Raw genomic sequence first — 18340 nt, 5'->3', positions numbered from 1 at the left:
ACAGGCTCTCTCCGTGCCTCAGTTTCCCTCTAGACCAGAGCACTGTTCTTCTGACTGTAGGTTGCAACGCACTGGTGGCTCATGGCATCAACTCAGTAGGTTGTGATGAGCATCTTTGTAATGAAATAGAATAGTAAATGTTAGAGGGCCTTGTGGTCGGGATAAATAAGCTCTCCTAGTTTTATATTTAGGTATGCATACACTGACTCACAAAGAAATTGCATTCTTGCTGTGGGTCATGGTCAAATTTTTTTTAAGTCACTGGATTAGAGGATATCTAAGGTCTTTGGGATTGTTTCTTCAAACAGAAAAGGATATTATAATAACGCCCTTGTGTCTTTTACGGTTGTGTGAATACACTGAGATGGCAGATGTGCAAAAACAGGAAGGAGGTCATCTCATCCTGCACTGACAGGCATTGCTTCCCGAGGACCCTGACACCCACTGACCCCCAGATTCAGCTCCAATGAGAGAAGCAGGTCTTGGATCCTATTTTTAACTTGTGGCAGTAATATTTCTCTACATATGGAACCTTCCAACATCTCTGGATGTCTGTACTCCGGGTTCCTAAATTGATTAGAAGCATCTAGCACACAGGTGATAAAAAGGAGGTGCTGGATAAGTACGCTGCCCAGGAACTGGCGCGGTCACACACAGTAGCTCACCCACGTGTGTATTCAGCACGTGGACTGGACCATGGCTCTGGCCTGGGCGCCCCGGGGAAAATGATGCATCCCCAGCCTCGAGGGCTTTATGCGGGGGCAGACGCGGGCGATAAGAAAGGAATCGTCACGGGAAACCGAAGAGACGGAAACTTGGATTTATTGAGCACCCGTTCAAGCTGGGCATGTCATTTACACACACACGCTCGATGCCATTTATTTCAGAGCCAGAAGCTGGAAGCACACATTTCCCAGCTCTGGCCAGCACCCTGGCCAGTTGCCCACCGTCAGGAAAACACACGGGAGTGGTCTCTGGACCCCCTGATTTCAAAGTTAGCGTGAAACCAACAGCGAGGGGCAGGGAGGGGTTCTGTCCACGGCTCAGAAGCCACATTAACACACGGGGCTACTCTTCCCACACCGGCTCCCGCATCTTTGGTGCAGACGTGGGACTCCAGGAAGCCGCTGCGAGCCGTGCGACAGTGTTTCACTCCCGCAGGTTTGAAACACCGAGGTGCTGAGTCGGCCCCAAAGGAGGGAGTCTGCGCCCTTCTGCGTGCGCTTCGCATCAGGAGGACAGGATGTTCTTCGTGTCTGCAAATTCTTTCTCTTCCTGCTTTACTTCTCTCTCCTGGGAAGTAGCGACTGGTGGATAATTTCTCCCTGGGCAACCTCTGGGCACAGTCAAGAATAGAAGCCCACTGCCTCATTTTCTTAAAGTCTCCTTTTGAGGAAAGAGGTAAGTTTGGCAAGTGTCTGGTCGGGGTTTCATAGCACCGAGGGTTTCCTTAAAACTGGCAGCTACACTTCAAATGGGGGCTGTCAGAAGAACGAGAAACAAACAACCCCCTGCCCCACGAATCAAGTTTCCCCAACTTGAGAGGAGAGGGGAAAAACTCGAAAAGCATTACCATATGAAATAATAATAATAATTAACAACAATAATAATAATAATAATAATCTGACCGACCGGCAGCATCTGTTGGTTTTAATAATGTTGAGGTCTCTCAAGAAAATAAGACAAAAACAAATGATAAAAGAAAGAAAGAAAAAAAACACAAGGCTGAAATGTCTCAAGACCTCTGCTTCCCATCGGGCTCTGCGTTCAAGTTTCAGAAATCCACCGCCGTCTCCTGGCATTCGGGACTCTTCTAGGGGCCCTTCACATTACCAGGTCGAGCAGCAGCGAGGCTGGCGAAGTAGGCACACTGGGAGGGGTCACACTGGCCAGGGGGGCCGGGGGGTCCCGGGGGGCCAGGGTGTCCAGCTGGTCCTGTCTCCCCTTGAGGACCGGGACCCCCGGGGAGCCCATCTTTAGCATAGCCAGGTTCCCCGGGTTGACCTGGCCCAAGAAGCAAAAGAAACAGAAGGTGGTTCAAGTTCGTTCTGGAGCAAATGAGCCCTGATCTCGCTACTTCCATTCAGTATGAACTGAAGACTCAACAACCTCAGAACACCCCATGGTCTGGGCGCCCTGCCTGGAGAGAGGGGGGAATGTGGACACCTTGCTTTGCAGGAAAAGGGTTGCCTTAACGGTTTGGACTAGGACAGTAATCAGGGTGCCATAGGAGAGAAATAAACAAGGGGAGATGGAGGCCAGGTAGGGAATGCGTCCTCTGTTACAAGGAAAAGAGAAACCAGACCGTCTGTGTCTGGTTCTAGGAGATGCATTCGGGTTGGGACACCAAGTCCCCACCATTAACCGTCAGCCGCAATTCATGTATCCTTGGAGATACCTAGTCACATTCCATCAGCCAGTATCTAAATGGTCCCATTTATTCTGTAGTTTCTGGGCTTTATCTATATGTTAAATATGAACCACATACATGGACTACATTAAACTACTCTGCAAATCAGAGTCAAAGACAATGTAAGTAGGAAGTAAGTAACTGAGAGCCCAAAATTTAGATCCAGAAAATACTACCTAAAACAAACTTCCTTTTTTTTGTTGGTTAAATCTTTTTTTTTCTTTAACTTTTAATTTTATATTGGAGTACAGTTGATTAACAATGTTGTGTTAGTTTCAGGTATAGAGCAAAGTGATTCAGTTACACATATAAGTGTATCCTTTTTCAAATTCCTTTCCCATTTAGGTTGTTTACTTAAAACAAACTTCTATGCCTCCATTTATTAAGCATCATAATATCATATGTAATCAATTTCCCTTTTTGCTTTGGCAACTGGGAAGCTCAGTGCTAAGTGTTGTAGTTAACCTTAACAGTGATATTCTTCCTTAAGCCTTAGTAATCACCTTGTTAGAAAATCTGAGTCCCTCCATAAAACAAACGAAAAGTAAACTTTTCCCTTTAAATGATCTTTGGACATTGCATGAATTCTGTTCATGCTTTAGTAGTATTTAATCTATTGTATTCCTGTCTCGACTGAGTTTTGAGCCAGCAGTGTTGTTCATTCCTTCAGGTGGGAACCACTGAAATCTAGTCATTATCTCAGCCTCATGTTGGTACAATTATCTCCCCCATCACAATGCTTTCTGTTCGGCCTTGTAATCTTTATTTGGAATTGCCTTATTTTTAAAATATTCTTAATATTTTAAGCTATTGAAAAGTAGGCAAGCTATCACAAATATGTATAATATGTGTCTAGTTATCTTCTCTCATGAGAATAACATTTCCACCATAGGAAATTTGGAAAATCAAGAAGATATAAGTACTAAAAATAAAATGACCTGCAGCCCTAATATTCAGAAATGACCACGGGGAATCATATAAAGTAAAATTAAATAAAAATAGAAGCCTCAATGAGGTGGAGTTTGATAACAATTCAGTCTGAGTTCTTCCACACCTCATCTCGGAATGCGATACTGCTGTGTTCTAGAGTTAGTCCCATACAACCATTAGATAGGGTGGCCAGCTTGTCCAGGTTTCAAAACTCAACGGGCCATGTCCCAGGAACCCCATAGCCCCAGAAAGGCCAGGACGGCTGGCCACCCTGCCACGTGGCCAGCATTCTCCAAAATGTGTTCTGAGAATAGTAACAGGGTATTAAATTACATAGTGAAAGAAAAAGCATCCTACATTCAAGTGAGTTTGGAAAATGTTGGTTTAACTGAAATAAACATTATTATTTTATGCAAGGTCCCTTAGCACTGCACCAGAGAAGTTAATGTGTACTAGGCATGTCTGAAAGAGAAGCACGGTTCCCAGCACTGTCCTGACTTATTTAAGGCCAAATCAGTTTTCTTCAGGACCATTTCACAGGACTTTTAATTCACGGGATATATCTCAAGAACTCATGGGATACACTACAGTTTGCACGGTGAGCCAAGAAGCTGACGTCTTAGAAAGATGTAATAAAACAAATCTGGGTTCCGCCTCGTCAGTAGTTAAGCCAGCCCTTTCTCCCAGCCGCTCCCAAGGCCCCTGGCGATGCAGGTGGGAGGTCTGCCCTGTGAGGCCCACTCCCTGCTGGCGGGCCCTTCCCCACCTGAGAGCCCAGCGCCCGCTCCTACCTGGGATCCCGGCGGGTCCCACCTCGCCTCGGAGGCCAACTCCAGGTTCACCTGGGTCACCTCTGGCTCCTCGCTCACCTGGTGAGAGAAACATGCATCTTTGATGGTAGAGACCCAGGACGGTGGCAGAGAGAGGGAGCCCCACCATGTGGGGGGCAGGGCCAGCACTGCTGGTGTGCTTTCCACAGCTTGCACGCCCCTCACACTTGCACCCCTAGCTCCCGTCCACACGCACACTCAAGCACACACTCGCACCCCTAGCTCCCGTCCACACACTCACACCCACACTCAAGCACACACTCGCACCCCTAGCTCCCGTCCACACACTCACACCCACACTCAAGCACACACTTGCATTCAGAAAGACGCCCATGTGAACACCAAAATAATTGGACACTCCTTCCAAACATTTGCTCAAATACACATATATACACGTAAACATTCACTCAAGTGCGTAACTACCCAATTACTCATACACATATGTACATTCGCACATATATTAGCAAAAATATGCATACACTGATAAACACATCAAACACAGGCACCCAAATGTTCACACCCACACTCTGTTGTATACAAACACATATTCCCATCCACATCCACTCATATACGCCTACTCTTCACCATGTTCTAAAAGCATTTTACTTGAACCTTTATCAAGGAGGAGCTGGGTGATAAACAAACCTGCATGTACGTAAGACACAGCTCTACTCTCAAGAAGCTTGAATTCTAATAAGACAGATGAAGCAGGGCACAAAGAAATTGTAATGTGAAGCAGAATCAGGTAAGTCCTAATAATCACAGGAATTTAAAATTCTAATAGATGTTCAGAAGAAAGAGGGTCCATTCCCCCGGGGGGATATCTGAGATTATATTGGGTTAATACTACACAAACTTGATTAAACTGTCTCTCTCAACTTTCTTTTCACCATTCCTTTTTTTTTTGCTATGTTGCTTCCAGAATATTTCCTATATGCAACATATGACATTTTCTTTTATAATCCAAATTGAAATTTTGCCAGTTCATGGAGATTTTAGGCCACTCTTATTTATTGTTATGATTACTACATTTGGTCAGTCTTTTGTCATAGTCTGATGTTTTCTATGCCTTATGTTTTCTTGTTGACATTGATTTCATGTATTTTGTTTGACGAACCAAAAGAAGTAGGACTCGGACACAAACTTAACAAAAAGTTCAGTAGGAGAAACATTACAAGGAATAAATCAATGAATAAAGAATTAAGAGGGAATTCCCTGGTGGTCCAGTGGTTAGGACTCCGAGCTTTCACTGCCTAGGGCGTGGGTTCAATCCCTGGTCAGGGAACTAAGATCCCGCAAACCTTGCAGCAACCAAAAAAAAAAAAAAAAAAAAAAAAAAAGACAGAACTAAGGAATGGAAGATTGAAAGAGGAAGATGTTAGGGGCATGCATTCCCCCCACCTCAGTCACCAAGTGCCGGCTGAGATCACAGCACCGCTTCTTCCCCACCACATGCTTATTCCTTGCCAGAGAGAAAGGGTGAACGATCAGGTTGGTGAGTCTGGGCTCATGTCCTTTCCTGCCCTTTCACATCTGTCTGCCTGCAAAGAGAGTGCCTTCCGACCTGCTTCCACAGTGCGCTGTGTTAAGTGGGGCAGGCGCTGCCCCTTGAAGGAGAGACCCCCTGTTGCCGGCAGCAGCTGTATCCAGGTCAGGCAGCTCTCTGAGAGCAGGAGAGTTGGCAGCCACATCCAGCTTTAGCTCAAACCACTTTATTCACATGTAAGCTGGTCTTTAATGCCCATTTGCCTGGAGCTTAAAGGTCTTATTCCTCACTGACTTCCCAACTCGAAAGGGGAAAAAGGGCATTCTGTGCTACTCCCTGGAACTCGAGCAGTGGAGATGGAGAGAGAAAAGACAGTAGGAGGAAACAGACTCAATGCTCCTGGCAGGAGCATCATTTTGCAAAAATGTCAAGTATGAAACCCTCTTCTGCATATGAAGAAATTACATGATGCCACAATGCAGGGTGCCGGCAGGCTGCAGGGCAGAAGAACAGGCTGAATCATGCATATTCAGTGGCACACATGCCACGCACCCTGGTTCCTTCTCAGCCCTCGTGTCGTGTACAAAGCGCATCTTCCTGGGTCCTCACTCACCTTTGGGACCTATGGGCCCAGAGGGTCCCTCCAGACCCCCTTGCCCAGGCCGTCCTGGCTCCCCCATGGGGCCTGCCCGACCTGGAAGCCCATCTTTTCCAGGGGGCCCTGGGGGCCCGGGTCTGCCTTGAGAGGCCTTGGTGTGCGCTGAGGGCATCTGGGCCAGGAGGTAGGCGAGTCTGGCTGTGGAGCAGGAAAAACAGAGAGACATTTCATGAAGGAGGGCTGCCCCAAAGACAGGATGGCAGCTCACTGCCAAGCTCAGCCCTGGGGAGACAGTAACAGCTGCAAAACAAGAGTAAGAGAAACTACATCGAGAGCACACTGCACGGCACCTGTACCTACGGCCGTGGCCTCTGGAGCCAGGCAGCCTGGGCTGGGGTCCCCAAGCAGCCACTGCCGGCCGTGTGGCCCTGGGCGAGCTACCTGACCTCTCTTAGCCTTCGTTGCCTCTTCTGCAAAATGGATGCAATGAAATAACCACCACCCCACTGGGCTGGTGTGAGGATGGAGCAGATGGGACAAGGCACTGAAAGTGCTCCTGGAACAAGCTAAGTGCTGCGTGGACATCGCTGCTGTGATCGAGGTGGCACTGCCAGCAGTAATAGCAGCAGCAGCAGTTGTTGTTGTAATTGTCAGTTTGGGGAAACTGAGGCCGGTGGGGGTGGGTGGGATTTAAGTGGCTTACACAGAGCAGCTTAGGGACTTCTCCTCTCTAAGTGCTGAATTCCTCATCTATAAATGAAGGGCTGGATATGATATCACTAATGATCCTTAGGCGTCTGAAACGTGAAGATTATAGAATTGATTCAAAAGCCCCAGAGGTCCCATTGCCGGCTGCCATGCCCTCTTCTGCACTGGGCATACAGAGCCCGCCCGAGGGCCAGCACGGGCTTCTGCTTTGCTGGCCATACGGCCCAGACAATCAGGCCAAGCCCTTCATCTCGCAGGTGGCGTGACCCAGCCCAGAGAGGCATGTTGACACCCTCCCGGTACCCTGGTGGCAGAACCAAGGCAGAGTCGGGGGCTTCTGACAGCCTGCTGGGTCGGTTTCCCACGGCAGCCCCTCATCGTCTCACGCAGGGAAGCGGGAGGGCTGTGCCCTAGCGCTGAGACCCGGCCTCACGCTTCACTTCTCTGAGCCTTGATTCTCTCATCTTGAAAGTGGAGCTGATGTTTCCTCCTCGAAAGATTATTTGGAAGAAAGGACTCAGCCCAGCAGACGCTCCAGTTAAACTAGTTCAAAACAGGGCTTGTCTCTGCCCAAGGGCTGGAAACTCCTCATGGGGGGACGCCCTTCCTGTCACCGATAAATCCAACCCTCGGAGAGCAGACCGTGGGGATCGCCACACGGGCGCCCTCAGGACCCACCCCGCCGGGTGGGGGTCACCATTCCAGCCTTTGGTTTCCTCTCCACCAACCCCAGCTCTGTGCTGTCCACTCCGGGGAATCGTCTTTGGTTCTCCTGCATAGGGAGACAGACCATGCTCACCTGGACACGCCAAGAGGGCAGGGAAGAGGGTCATCTTGTTCAGTGCTGCGTCCCCTACCCCATTTAGAGTCTGCCATGTGCCAGGTGCAGAATAACTGTCTGAGACACCACCACGTGAATAAACATGTCCTTCCCGCTTGTCCATCCGTGCCTGGGAACAGCAGTGGGTTTCCGATCTTCCCTACTACAGAGTTGTCTGTGACTTTCTTCCCCTAACAGTTTCCCACACATAGGGCAGTGGGCATGGTCACTGGTCCAGAGAACATGACGGTTAAGAGCCTGGATTCTGCAGCTCGGTTGCCTGCATGCAAACCCTGGTCAGACACTTACCAGCTCTTCGGCCTTGGTTCAGTTCCTCAGCATCTCTGATGCTAACAATCACACACGCCTCACAGGCTCACCGAGGCTTCCACGAGTTAACATGTGTTGCGTGCTGAGGACTCCGCCCGACACAGGGCCGGCCCTGCATGCTGGTGTTATTGCTATTACCTTCCCATCTCTCTCCCTTCCTGAGCACCTGCTGTGTATGGGGCTCATGCAAGACTGGGATTTCACAGTAAATCCAGTGCAGTAGGATCAAAAGGATTCTAGTTCCTTGAAAGCACTGTGTGTTCAGGCCCCCCTCAGGGGCTCTGCACATGCTGCTCCAAAGGCCTGGGATCCTGTCCCTGCTTTCAGCTCACATGGCCCCTCCTCCGGGAAGCCCTTCCTCACCTGTCCGCCCCCTGAGCTATCCTAGGTACTTTCATCTGTCCTCTTCAACACCCCCTGTGCCAAATTAAACCACAGGAATTTCTTACTGTACTGAAGCCGCCTTGTCTGTTTATGTCTCTGTCTCTTCCCCGGGCTGTGAGTTCTAACTAACAGACCCACTGCAGGCCTGTCGAAGCTGCCTCCTCATTAGATAAACAACTGAGTGCACAGAAGAAATGAAGGATCATGAGAAGCTGGTTCTGTAGATGCTGAGCTTCCTGGAGGTAATCAAGCAGCGGCAATTCAAGCTGCCCTGAAGAGAAGCTTGGAGCGGGATCTGTGCCAGAGGAGGCTGGCTGAAGCCTGCAAGGGGCGCCTCAACCCTGATTGCTACTGGAGCCGCTCTTAGGCTGCCTTTTCCAACCAGGCTACAGAAGTCCTGAAGGATGAGTGAACGGACTGCTTCCTGGGGCTCTTAAAAGCACCCAGGACCCGACCTACACGGCTGTGATAAAGCCCAGCTACTCACTTTCCAGCTGCTTCTCCACTTCTTCTCGGATGAGCCGCCGCAGGATGTCCATGGATGGAGACTCCCCCTAGGAGGGAGGGAAGGCGGAGTTGTTCGTCCTCCCAGGAACCCTTGCCTCCTGAGACCTGAGATGGCTCGGGAAGCCACGACGGTCACGGCCCCATACACCACAGCTCCCTAGTTCAACCCCTTTTACACCTGGAGCCGTCTGCCCGCTCCCCGCCATGCAGGTGGCGTTATCCCGTCATGTACGGCGACCTGGACTCCTTTCTCTCTGGGGCCCCTGCTCCCCCACTCCCCGCACAAACCCCTTCCCCAGCTCTGGACCCGGGAGGTCTGCTCTGAGCCTCTCCCTGCCAAAGTGCCATCTTCCTGCAGGACCCGCTCACAGGCTGCCTCCTGCGTGAAATCGTGTTTGATTTCCTCCCACTGGTCACTTGGCTGCTCTGGTCCCCAGGGTCTGGCTTGCCCTGCTCTGGTCACAGAAACCGATGGGTCAGGGGGCAGAGAAGGCGGGCACCACCTCCAGGCGCCCACGGCGACGTGCGATTCTTAGACGGATCCGCGAGCAGACCTGCTGCCGCACTGGGCTCCCCCCTCGTCATCAGAGCCCTTCAGGGCAGTGTCCACCCCCAAGGCTGGGGGCCGTACTGTGCTCATCTCCGCAGCCCCAGCGTCTAGCACAGCGTGAGGTGGGCTCTGTGTCCTTATTCTCTTGTTTGCCCTTCTGGCCAGTAATCTTTTAGGTTAGTCCCAGAATGTCCACCGCTACCCACAGCAGCAGGAGAACTTGGCAAAGACTCGGGGGAGGGGTGGGGGGCTTCTGGAAGCCCGCTGAGTCTGCCAGCACCCACACTTGGCCGAGGGACAGGATCTAGCTGCCTGGCCTCTTTCACGGTGGTGGAAGCTCAGGCTGGCCACAGGCGCCCTGGCAGGGACGGTGACACGGAACCTCAGAGCAGGCGCGGGCTCTGAAGACCATGTAAGCCTGTGCTCTGAGGAACCGGAGGGTCCCCCGAGGGCCACGCGGGCTGCAAAGGCGGCGTGGGGAGGTCACGGGGACCTGGCAACCAGCCCCCACTGACACGACCACCAAGCTCTGCCTTTATCTCTCTACAGCCAGCGTGTGCCGATGCTACAAGTCTGTGAAAAATAAGAAGTCTGCCACGGGAATACAATATGTTCAAAGAAAAAAAAACTGCTCTAAACAAGCCTTTCCTTTTACATTTGGGAAAAGCTGGACCCAAAGGGAAGAACGAGTACCCCAGACAGGCAGACAGGAGAGAGGCAGAGCCGGGCACGGGATGGACAGCCAGCCGTCCCCGCGGGAAGCTCTGGTCACTGAGATCCGGCTGCATCTTCTCAGTGGCCTGCTGCACCAGGTCCTGGGGCAGAAAGGCGCGACAGCCCGAGGAGTGGAGCCTCGGGGATGCAGCACACTGAGAGAGAGGGACGCTACTCTGGAGCCCTTCGTAAGCCATGCGGCGTTATCTCCTTTAACCATCACAGCGGAGTGTCGGGAGGGAGGTTCTCCTCCCCCCTTTCGGCGGATGCGGAAGGAAGGCTCAGAGAGGAGAGGTAACCTGCCCCGGGTCACGCAGGTTACTGGGATCTGTAACCTGGTCCCTCTGAAGCCCACACACCCCACGGGGTTCCCCTTCAGTCCCAAGGAGCCCCAATATCCTTACCCTCAGTCCTGGAAATCCTGGCTGGCCCGGGGGCCCCGGCGGCCCGGCCGGCCCATTCTCCCCAGGTAGTCCCTGGGGGCCCATTAGGCCTGTGTGACCTTTGTGGCCTGGGATCCCAGGGTCTCCAGGCTGACCCTTCCCACCGGGAGGTCCTTTGTCACCTTTGATGCCAGGATCTCCCTAGGGGAGGAAAGAAGCGCTTCAGTGAGCAAAGGCCTAGGAGGTGCCCCCAGGCCAGACAAGACGTGCGGCTATAGAAGGGACTCTGCCGGCCCTTTGCGTCCTCAGCGGTGGAAAGGAGACCTCGGCCCTGGCAGGCCCATGACTCAAGTCTGATGCCACAGACCAGGACACGAGGGCCCAGGGAGACAAAGCTACCTGCCCACATCACACTGCTAGTCTGCGGAGGACAAGACATGAGCTCTGATTTCCAAATCCCAGTCCCGTGCTCCATCCCAGGAGCGCAGCTCCACCTGCCTGGCTAGAGAAGGCCAGCTGCTGAGCCCGACTGCCGGAGCTTCTGGCCCACTTCAGGCCCAGTTTTGTTCTCCGTCAGCTGGAGGGATGGTGGCACTCGTCAGCCAGAGGTGTCTCACCCGCAGGGAATCTGTCCCCTCCTCTCAGCCCAAGGGGGCCCACAGAGGACGACACTGCCCGGGACCCCTTTCTCCCCATCGCTGGTCCAAGGACTGAAGTGCTGGATCAATGATCTGGGAGCCATGGCAACCACGGGACGGTCCAGTCCTCTGCCCTATCTGCTACCGGGTGTCTGACCAGCCAGCCTCGGTTGTCGGAGAGTCTGAAAATACGGCGGCCAGGCTAACAGCCTCAGGGTGTAAAAACTCCACTGCTTGGAGGCAGCAGAGGGGGGGAAACAGCAAGAAAAAAATGAGCCACAGGTAACCGGACATGGGACATGGCTATGGGCGTGACCTAGAGCCACGGAAAAGGAAGCCGGTGCAGTTATGAGATCATCTGCCACATACACGCACGAAAAACGAAAAGAGCAAAACGGTGGGAAAAGTCTGATACGTTGCAGGGGATCTAGTAATACGCGTGTTGACACGCACACCCCACATGGTTCTGCGCGCACAGACTAGGGCAAGATACAGAGGACATGTACAGCGACCGACATGGGGAGGGGACGGGGACCAGAAGGCCTGGTGGAAGGGCACCTAGTCTTCACTGCAGCCACTTTACTGCAATTTGTATTGTTTAACTATGTGTCTGTATTGCTTTTCCAACAATAACAGAAAGAGCAGTGAATTAAAAAAGGCATTTACCCAGATTTGAGGGCGTCACCTAAATTTCTCAAAGGTGATGCATTTCTTGGGGACATTGCCATCCGTGGGTGATCTCAAGTTTAGGGGTCTAGGAGAGTCCTGGTGCTTCGTGCACCTCAACGCCAAGGCCTGTGGTACGGCGTTTCCTATTCTTTAAACGTCTCAACATCCCTTTGCCGTGAGAGGACTTGTCCCACGTTTCAAATGTTCTCTGGAGTCCAAGGCATGGGGAACCTGACCGCTATCTGGCAACGTTCCACGAAACAGGGGAAGGCAACTTAACCGGGGAAGGCAACTCGCCATCATTGACTCGGTATTCGAGAAGATTCTAGGTACTGATTCGGTATCCAGAAGATTCATACTTGCCGTCTGAATTCCCCGGCTCCCAACCAAAACTCCAGCAGCTCCCGGGGGCCAGCTGGCCAGCTGCTGGGTGGCAAGACCCTCAGTGCCCTCCCAGCTACAGCCCCTCCCCCGGCTCCACGCTCAGGAACCAGCAGCCATGGGAATGATGTTCACTGGGAAGGGAGGAGGGAGAGAGATCTGTGGGGGTGAGAAGCCCTGATGCTCTCTGCTTCCGTTTTGCTCTGGCCTGCAGGCAAAGCCAGCTCCTCACTCATCCAACTTGCAAGGAAAGCAGAGAGAAATTCTTTGCAGCACCACGGAAAACAAACTGAGGGTCGAAGCGGGGTGGCGTGCCGTCCGTGTCGGGCAACAGTGGGACGGTGTGACGGCTGACCAAGCGCAGGGCCCTGGGCAGACGAGATGTCTAATTTCTCTGGAGGGAGCAGCAGTTGGCAGCAGTGAGAGAATGCCCCCTCCCCTCACCGGCGTTTCTTCCAAAAAAGAAAAAAAAAAGTGATTTTTTCTTTCCTGTTGTTTTTTGGAGGAATGCAATGTAAAGAAGGGCTTTCTGAGCGCAGCGCCAAGGCGATTCATTATGGGAAAATCTGTTCCCTTGTCACCTCCAGGAACAGATCTGGCTCCTGGCAAATTGGCACTTTGGGCTCCAAGCGTGTCACACACAGGCGTTCGCACACGGAGAGGAGAGACGGAAATCTGTCAAAGTCTGGGCATGCTCGCCTTTGAATTTGCAATTGCGATGACTTTACTGCTTAAAATAACAACCAAAAAACCATGACAAAAGCCAACATCACTGACTACAACTTTGGGAAAAGCCTCCCGCTGGGGGCTCACAAATTTCCAGGGGGAACAGAGAACAGAGAGGCCACCACAGGAGCCGTTCCGCAGGCCAGGCTGCTTCCTAAAGCCTTGGACACAGTCCCCCTGCCCCACTTACCCTTTCTCCTCTGGGTCCCGGCTCTCCCGGCTTCCCAGGGGTCCCCTGCAATGAAACCAAAGGAGGGTGGTCACTTAACCAGGGCCATCCCATCTGCTCGGGCATCCCTCTCTGCCCTTCTCGGTTCTTCTCGGATCCTGTGTGCTGAGGGCAAGGTGTCCTGGAGAAGGCAGGTCCTCCAAGAGTCCTGCTCCGGCCCTGGTCACGCCCTCCCACTGTCTACACGCCAGTCACCCTGGGCTTGTGCTTCCTGAAACGTGCCTTCCCACACCTGCTCCTGTCCATCCTGAGGGCTGGAAGTGACCAGGGCCAGGTCGTCTCTGTTGACAGGAGGCACAGAGCCGAGGCTTGAACTAGAAACTGACATGATCTCACGTTTGTTCTACGAAGGTCACTCTGGCTGGTGAGTGGGGAAGGAGTGGGGCGGGGGGCAGGCTGGACACAAGGAAGCCAGTTAGGAGGTCACTGCAAACGTCCAGGTGAGAGATGATGACGGTCTGCGTTAGGGTCCAGCGGGAGAGATGGAGAGAGATGGACCGAGCTGGGAGGTATCGTGGAGTCAGAATGGACAGGACTAGTTGATGGACTGGGTGCGGAGAGCTACAGACAAGTCAGAGACATCACACGATGGCACCCCTGGACCGGCTCCCTAACTGGTGGGCCCTAAGCAAAGTGAAGACGTGGAGCCTCGTTCAGAAAGCGTTAGGATTTCCGGACAGCAACAGCAGAACACAGCACGTGTGGGAGCGCTGCTAGGCCCAGGGCCCCGTGAGACAGCACGTGTCGCCCGCCCACGAAGTGAGCCTGTGTCTCCCACAGGAAAGGGCACCAAGAGGAGAAGAGGGGTGCACGGTACTTGCCTCCTTGCCTGGGACTCCCTTCTCTCCCGGCTCACCCTACAACACAGACACAATATCAGTGAGCTCTGCTGTAATGGCACGTTGCAGATGACACGACTGTCTTTACAACAGACACTTTCACCCAAGTCACGCTCCAGCACAGACAGCGCTCAATGGGCCAGCCGGGGATATTCCCCAACAGTGCTCTATGCTCACCTGCGGCCCACGGGGACCCAGGAAGCCAGGGAGCCCTGGGCTGCCGTTTTCTCCTCTGGTTCCCTTCTGGCCCTGCAGAGGGAAAGCAGGGCATTAATTCTTCAAGGTCAAGTGTCAACTCAAGAAGATTCAGAAACCTCGTAACCCCTCTGTACTCTGAAGGCCTGGCACGTGAACAAAATAGAAGAGCCCTTTCCTGAAACGGAGGGGCTGGGTTGGGGAGAGACAGGGTACTGTGAGACGGGGTACTGCGGGGGCAGAAGGAGAGTCTCCTGCAAACAGTGAACGGCTCTCCCATTCGAAGCAACAGACGCAAAATGGGACAAACATTAAACAAAACACCTTGCTGTGTACGGGGCCCCCCAGCTGTGCCTCTTCCCCTTCGGCCAGCTCGTCTCATGGTTTGGCAGGTGCACTTTGGGGGAAAGGTGTTTGGGAATTTTAGTTTTAACCTTTCTGGGCCGCCACCATATGTGGGTCAGCTCTTCTGGGGTCAGCTCTGCACTGGGGATGGATCGGCCTCAGGACCCAATCCCGTCCTGTCTGTGACGTCGCAGCGGAGGCGACAAGACTCCCACGATGGTTCCTAAGGAATGTCACTGTGTGTGCCGAGGAGTTAGATGCCTTAACACGGCTGTCCCCGGTCCAACAGGAAGATGGGGTTCTATCAGGACCACCAGATGCCCTGTTTGCCTGGGAAATGATGGGTTTCCCAGGATGCAGGATTTTCAGGGCTACAAGCAGGAAGGTTCCTGGGAAATCAAGACTGACGGGTCACCCTAATTTCCACAGTGACAACAGTCAGCTGGCCAGACTGTTCTGCCCATTACCCCACGCATCTGTCGCTTGAACAACACACCATAAAGGTGGCCTTCTCAACAGGGTTGCCAATTTTACCAAATAAATATACGGTAAGGCTGGGCTGGGAGACTAGCGGACAGGCTTTCACTTATCCACCCCTAGACCCCATCAAGGACCAATGTTCCCCACCATGTCTCCCCATCTACCGGACCTGAACCCCAAATCCAGAACCTGCTACCCAGTGCCCAGGACTCTGCTGGTTACTCATGTCACCCTCTTTCTACTGTACCCGTTGTTAGCTCTAGCTAACACCTGCTCACCAGCAGGAGGACCCTCTTCAGCCGAATCTGTGTTACACGCATCCCCATGATGCACCCTTACCCTGTCTGAGACGTTAAGGGTCGGTCAGCCTGACCTTGTCCTTCCATCATCTAAAAACATCAATCAACTACCATGCAACCTTATTACGCATGTGTTTTTTAGTCTTCAATAGTTTTGTCCTGTTGGATGTCTATGGTTGTAGACAACAGAGAGCCAAGTGCATAATCATGTGTATTTTAAGCTTTGAAAGATGTCCTTCGTGGCTCCCCTTTCCTCCAGCCTGTTCCTGCCATCCAAACACCATATTTTCCCACTGAGGCTTCTGGAAACAGAGACCAGACAGTCTGTGATGTAAACCACACAACCTTTCAAAGCCTGCCCTGATTCCATCACAGCAGTGGGACAGTACTCACGGGATTGCCTGGAGTGCCATGGTCTCCTGGAGATCCAGGCGATCCGTTCTTACCCTGGTGGAAGAAACAGAAGAGAGGATTCTGCCAGGATGCTCTGCCAGGACCTCACAGAGCAGGACAGTGGGACAGAGAGACTGCTGGATGCGGAGGGCCTGACTTCACACATACAGCTGTTACTCAGACCAGCGTGGCTCCAAGTCATTACTTAGAAGATGTTTCTCAACTTGTAAAAGGGGCTTGGGATATTTAACTCGTAATGAATAATAAGTAATTAAATGAGTTCGTGTGCATGAAAAATCCTGGGCTGGTGACAGATGCCCAGAGCCCAGGCACAGTAAAGAATCAGGACCACATCGTTCACTTATGCGTATCCTCCCCCTTCAGATGCTGACTTAAGGAACAAACAAAAGTGCTCACGTCACCGCGGGCTGTTCTCAGCTTAGGACGCACATCGCTACCCGTATCCTATCCTCCTCCTCCAGGATGGCCACCACCGGGTTGAACAGATAAAGATATCGAGACACAGAAAAGTGGCTGGTGCAGAATCACACGGCTACTGGGTGGAAGGTCCACTCACTCCAGATTCCAGGACAGACTCACATCCGTAACACTCTCTAACTTGATGGGTATTTTGCGCCCATTTGTAATTTGAATAAATACATTTAACCAGTAAGATCCTTGGTAGCATAAAAATCAGAAAGTTCGAGAATGCTCCTAAGCTACAGACAAATTCCTAGTAAGCCCAAAACCCACAGGTCAGCTTCAGCTGAGCTGGGCACGCCCCTGCCCTCACTTTCCTCCCGCTCAGGACCTTCCCCACCAGGCGGCTGTGTCTTTCACTGGTTCTCTTCCCTGCCTTGTCTGTGTCCATGCCCAACATCTGGCACGTGTCACCCACACACAGGAGGCGGGCACTCTGCTAGATGAATGAACCAACAACATCCCAGGAGACCACGCTGCACTGATCCCTGAACCACCAGGTGCCAACGTCCTATAATCTGTGAAGCACACGTTTACAGATGAGCTGGCTTCATGGAAACACGTGACAGTAAAAAGTCACTAACACTGCCCGGGCGCTTCCTACGTGCCAGGCTTCACACGCATTAACTCACTCACTGCTCACAACAGAGCAGACGGCGCCAATTTACAAATGGGGAAACTGAGGCACAGAAATGCTGAACAACCTTCCTGAGATAGAAAGGAAGGGGCTGTGGTTTGAACCCTGGCGGCACCGCCCCCACCCCATGTTCATTAAAGGTATAGCTTGCTGGGGATCATAAACAGTGCTTCCTCCTTGTGCCTAAAATGTGTACGTGTGATCATGGGTGATTCACGCGTCCCATCTCACCAGACCCTGCAGGAGTCGTGCCATGTGCACGGATGCCTTTACATCACAGATGAGGAAACCGAGGGTCGGAGAAAGCACAGGACCTGCCTGGGATCGCAGAGCTACGGAGTGCTGAAATCAGAGAGGCCAGTCGGTGTCTGTGACTACGCGTGATGTCCGTCCAGGCACGACGGCGCTGCCCTGCACCTGCCCGCGCCCACCCAGCAGCCGATCTGCGTCCCTCTAAAAGTATGCGCTCTGGCTCAGCCCGGTGGCAATCATCTCTCCCCTCTTCCCTCTGTTCGCCTAGAGGATAAGGGCCACGACACATTAACACATGGTGCCAACAAAGGCGGCCATGCGCAGAGGGAGGGGCGGCTCTGGGCAGCCAACTGTCACCTGTCAGCGCGCTAGAGGCCGACTGGGGCTGAGACCTGCTCCTTCCTGGGCCACAGGCCTCCTCACGTCCCATTTGTCCTCGTGAAGCCCCTTTGGTGTCTGTGCCACTCCAAAATGGAGGCCACAGCTTTCCCTCCCCAACGGCTCTGAGCTCCAAACTCCCGCCCACTCCTTCCCACCAGGTGACCTTCCTGCCAAGGGACGCCAGCACACACGGGCCAGGCGGGCTCAAGCTGTGGACTCTCGGGCCAGACTGCTGAGTCCAAATGCCGGCTCTGTCGCTCCCGTGCTGTGCGGCCTTGGGAAGGCACTCGACCTCCCTGTGCCTCCTTCTCTCCTCTGTGGGCAGGACGGTCGGAGTGCCTGGCCCAGGGTTTGGGGAGCTCAGGCAGTGAATTACGTCAATGGACTGGGCTCTGCCCACACCCCCGGAGGCCCTCGGGGGCCTCCGCTCAGGGTCTGCTTCCAGGCCGCGTGACCTGGCTGCAGTGGCCGGGAGCCTCCTCGTCACTCAGGAAAGCGTGTCGGCTCCAGACGAGTGAGAGTGGCTGTCAGCGAGATAACCTGGAACCCGGCCCTACGCGCCCAAGAACACACGCATCTGGGAAACTTAGGCAGCTGACTGCTGGTTACAGATGCCTCGGGAGGCTCCTCAGGCTTGAGGGGAGCACGTTAGAAAACCACAAACCTGCCTTGGGGGCCGCAGGCCTTCAGGGCCAAGCCCGCCTCCTGCAGGCTGTGCCTCTGAGGCTGTTCGCAGCCTCACCTGG

General features: G+C 52.9%; 1 protein-coding gene across 1 annotated transcript in view; it reads right to left on the bottom strand.

The window, feature by feature from the left end:
• Positions 1-810: 810 nt before the first annotated feature.
• Positions 811-18340, bottom strand: part of COL22A1 (collagen type XXII alpha 1 chain) — a 233432-nt gene continuing 215902 nt past the window's right edge. The window contains exons 55-63 of the mRNA XM_022555244.2: positions 15845-15898; positions 14310-14381; positions 14115-14150; positions 13255-13299; positions 10672-10851; positions 8984-9050; positions 6270-6452; positions 4132-4209; positions 811-2004 (exon numbers count right to left, since the gene is read on the bottom strand). Of these exons, the coding sequence (XP_022410952.1) occupies positions 1814-2004; positions 4132-4209; positions 6270-6452; positions 8984-9050; positions 10672-10851; positions 13255-13299; positions 14115-14150; positions 14310-14381; positions 15845-15898 (906 nt within the window). The 3' untranslated portion in view covers positions 811-1813. The remainder of the gene's footprint in view (positions 2005-4131; positions 4210-6269; positions 6453-8983; positions 9051-10671; positions 10852-13254; positions 13300-14114; positions 14151-14309; positions 14382-15844; positions 15899-18340) is intronic.

The sequence above is a fragment of the Delphinapterus leucas genome, chromosome 17 (assembly GCF_059928025.1).
Source record: "Delphinapterus leucas isolate spDelLeu-1000000601 "Yukka" chromosome 17, BTC_Dleu_Yukka2, whole genome shotgun sequence".
Classification (NCBI taxonomy): Eukaryota; Metazoa; Chordata; class Mammalia; order Artiodactyla; family Monodontidae; genus Delphinapterus; species Delphinapterus leucas.
The sequence above is the reverse complement of the archived record's forward strand: the minus strand, read 5'-3'. Positions and strand labels throughout refer to the sequence as shown.